Below are 4,177 nucleotides of genomic sequence, written 5' to 3'. Positions count from 1 at the left end.
AGCTGCTGTTGTGTCTGCCTCGCTTGGCTGGGGGTTGTTTACAGGGCTTGTCCTGGGCACAGCCAGCGTGCCGAGCTCAGCTCCAGCAGCGGTGCAGCGTGAGCACGCCGCCGATTGTTTTCCGGCACAGAGTCTTCCCACTGGAAGGAAGAAATGCGCTGGTTTTCCTTCGCCGCAGCTTCAAAAAGGAGCTGTTATGCAAGTTGCTTTCTTTTGCTGTTTAATCTAAATTTGAAATTCATGGGCTGGATTTTTTGAAGGGGTCTGTATACTTTGAGAAGCCTCATTGACTTTTGATAGGATTCAGACCTTTAAGAAAAAAGAATAAATCACCTCAGTGGCACTAGGCCATGGTATATTAATTTTTTGGCAAACTAAAATAAGAAAATTCTAAAAAAATGTCCAAAAGTAACAAATTACTAACATCAGGTAAATGTTGAAGAAAAGCATCCCATATGGTGAGTTCCCTTTGTTCTCTCCTTAACTTTCTAGACTTTTCAGTCAGCAGATTTTCTTGAGGATCCAGCAGTTATTACTGAGGACTCCTCTGAGCAGCACATCAGACTATTCATTTAGATACATGAAATTTTTTGTTTTCCCCTCTGTCACATATAAAACCCCCTGCGATCAGTGCAGGCATCTACAGTCTTGTGTTTCTAAAAACCAGCAACGCTAACTAGAGAAATCTCACAAAATTTAATAGGGACTACTTACGAGGACAGACTTCATAATTTGTGTTCAAGTTTAATGTGTTCAAGCTCAATGTGATTGCTTATCACTTTTCTTTTGTCCTCCTTTCAAATCATTTGCAGCAACCACCCTGGCAAAGAGAACACACCCATTTCATCGGGCTCCCAGCCTGGGAAACTGGGACAGTGCTTTCAGCCACAACCTACACAATTTTGTGCATCTTCCTTTCTGGCTATCAAGGCAAGATCAACTGGGACAGAGCAATTGGTGTAAGGAAAATCACAGTATTAAAAAAAAAATAAAATAAATCTGCAATCTCTGGCTTTGCTTGGAGATACAGAAACTGCTGAACAGCACAAGAAAGTAAGACTCCTAGTTTCTTTGTTTTCTCCCATTTGTTCTTGACAGCAAAAAAATACACCTCCAAAACACCAAGGGCAAAGCAAAAAAAAAAAAATCATCAATAACACAGGAAAATGGGACTACCATTTAAAATTACAGGCTCTTATTCTATTACAAGTCTAAGTTATACCCAATTCCAGTCAGTTTATGATATGAGAACTACTTTTCTTTAGCTTCCAGATAAAAGCTTCCTACTCTCATTTTAGTCTGCCAGTCATAAGCTCAGTCAAAAAAACCTAAGCAGGACAGTTCATTTTCTATAGTTTGCTTTCTGCTGGATTGTCTATATCAACAAGTATCCTTCTCAGCTTAACCTGTCAAACTTGTATGCTTAGCAGAGCCACTGACTGAAAAGAAGCTGAAGCTGCTGCTCAGGAACATCAGTAAATACAGTAACAGCAGGCATAATTCAAAACAAATTTTCGTTTCTTCACATAGGTTTTACCACTTGACCTTTTTATAATTTATGGAGATCACCAGAACATAAAGATTAGATGGATTCAAATCATCCTCAGGGCTCAGAACTGCAGAATACAATGATGACTTGTCAGTGACACTGGCCTTTCCACCCTTCTTCCATTTCAAATGCCCAATATGCCAGAATAAATGCAAAGATATGAAAATATGCTTGAAGTTTCAAGTTGCAAAATCTTTTTCCTCATATACTTTAAGGATTAAAAATATACTATGCACACATCTCTGCTCAAAAGAAAATTCTGCTATGCTGTTCTTCAGCCTAAGGAGCTGCCAGAACAGAAGCTGTCCCATCACAGCTCTCTACTCAAATAACAAACTTAAACCTTAGCAAAATACAAGGGCAAGAACTGATTTTTTATTAACCTATTTTATGGACTCTCAAGAGGAAAATGAGTCCTGTCAATGGTTCCTCACTGCATGAGACTAATATCTCATCAGAGGACATGGCATTATTTCACTTTTATGTCTGTCCCTCAAGAATTCTCCCTTTGATGAAGTAGTTCAAGGGCAGACATCAAAAAGTCTGTTGTAGCAAGGTACAGCAAATGGATCCAAGCCACATAAGACTTCATCAATAAAAACAGACATGGTAAAATTCTGCTTGACAAGCATAACAAGTATCTGCATCACTATGGTCCTAGAGGACAATACCTCGTACTGCTGGTCATTTTCCTTTCAGACCAACTTGACAGAAGTATAGAGAGAGCACTGCTGAAACTAAGCCACAAAGGACAGAACTTATATTCCAAGCCTCTGAGGTAGCCAACTTTTTTTAAAGTCAGAGTAAAAAATTACCCTTCTAGACCTAAATAACCTTTTAAACATCTACTATACAAAACATATATACCACTATGCTTTTTCTTTTAAACTATTATTTCAGCTATAAACAAGTTATCTTACAAAAATTAGAGATGACTCCCACTTGAAGAACTGACACAGGAACAGATGACCACAGCAGATTTGAGTGATGGTCACAGATTTGAGTGATGGTCACAGAAGGGCACATTTCAAGACAGGAGTCTGAGGCACACTCAGCACACCTGAAGATACAGCTAAAAATATTTACTGGCTGGGTCTGTCAAGCAATTAATCACTCTGAAGAAGAACCTCAGACACTAGTCTTTGATAAAGTGCATTCTGCTTTTTTCTCCCCAGGATGCTGGACAAGATTTTCTTCTGAACAACCAGTTTGTCAGATATCCTGCATGTGCCCTTTTATGGATACACTGATTCTCTTACCCTTTAAAGAACCTGCAGTTATCAACAGTAACAAGATTGGGTGGTAGGTGGGGTAAGCAATCATAGGAGAAAAAATGTTTTTGGAATCTATGTTCTTTGAATGGAACCCCAGGTTTTTCTTCTGAAGGAATTTTTGACCAGTTACATACGTGCAGTGCATTTGTACATAACCCTGTTCCATTAAAAATACAGACTTGAGATTTTACTGATGCCTGGTCTGTTGCCAGCAACAGACACACAAACCCACCAATAAAAAGGAATTTTAAATGGTGAAAAGAAGACACACTTGAAGAGAAATCTCTTTATAGCTTTCATTTAAAATATAAAATAGGTGAAACTTTAAAAGAAGAACATCCCATTCTGACCAAATTTTAAAATACAGTTTCATGCTAAAAGCAAAAGTCTGGATGTGAGCCTCATGGAAGCTGCCAAGCAATACAGAAAGAAACCTAATCTTTCACATTACTCGCATCCGTGTCTTTGGCTTCCTGGCTTACATGACTGTTGGCATTTTTACTAGATTGATCTAAATCCTCAATTTTATTTTCTATTTCCATAGCACTGCTTTTGACAGGACTCTGGGAAGACTCTTCACCTATTTCTGCTTCCATTTTTGGGACTAAATCATGTTCTTTATCTTCCACATCCATTCTTTCCTCTGTTTGCACCAGTCTGTGTTGAACTTCTCCCTCAGTTTTGTCTTCCAAGTCCTCCTCTTTCCTCTTTGCTTTAAACACTTCAACTCCCATCATCCTCAGGTAATGAAGTCTCTCATTCTTGGGCACAAAGGCACGCAGTGATGTCTTCCCTTGCCAACCACACAGCACTATTGGACACTGAAGATCATGAGGTTTTCTACAAACAAGCAGTTAAGTTCAGTCAATTATGAGAAAGTTCATCCTCAAAACTTCATTTTATAGCCATACAGCAATTCCATTCCAACATTGAATGCATTTTGTAACTATTCACAGAAGATGAAAGTACATTGTTCTTAACTTCAACACCTACACAGACATCTGCTTGTCTACAAGCAAGCAGGCAAGCCAAAAACCCAGAAACTCAATGCTATTAAGTTTTTGCAACAAGCAAAATAATTCTCTGGCTCTAGGTTGAAAACTAATACAAGGAACAGCAAAATGAAAGTTTACATTTAGAAAATTCTCAAGAGTTTTGTCCACAAAAGTTACTTTGTCCACAAAAAGGAACAATAAAAAGTAACTTTTTCCATTCCAAATGCCTGGACTTTACAGGGAAACAAACAAAGAAATCACATGCAGATTCTGCAGATCTGTTGATCTCTGGCACAACTACCAGCTCTTCCTTATGAAGACAAATTCTATGCTTGTTTTAAGAATTTACAGACAAGACA

The 4,177-nt window shown here is 38.4% G+C and overlaps 1 protein-coding gene across 2 annotated transcripts in view; it reads right to left on the bottom strand.

Annotated features, from left to right (window-relative positions):
* Window positions 1-3,094: 3,094 nt before the first annotated feature.
* Window positions 3,095-4,177, bottom strand: part of NSUN2 (NOP2/Sun RNA methyltransferase 2) — an 18,555-nt gene continuing 17,472 nt past the window's right edge. Inside the window, exon 17 of one of the 2 annotated variants that reach the window (XM_005427928.2) lies at window positions 3,095-3,663. In XM_005427928.2, the coding sequence (XP_005427985.1) occupies window positions 3,258-3,663 (406 nt within the window). In that variant the 3' untranslated portion in view covers window positions 3,095-3,257. The remainder of the gene's footprint in view (window positions 3,664-4,177) is intronic. The other variant, XM_031062767.1, reaches the window with a different exon arrangement.

The sequence above is a fragment of the Geospiza fortis genome, unplaced genomic scaffold, assembly GCF_000277835.1.
Source record: "Geospiza fortis unplaced genomic scaffold, GeoFor_1.0 scaffold64, whole genome shotgun sequence".
Lineage (NCBI taxonomy): Eukaryota > Metazoa > Chordata > Aves > Passeriformes > Thraupidae > Geospiza > Geospiza fortis.
The sequence above is the reverse complement of the archived record's forward strand: the minus strand, read 5'-3'. Positions and strand labels throughout refer to the sequence as shown.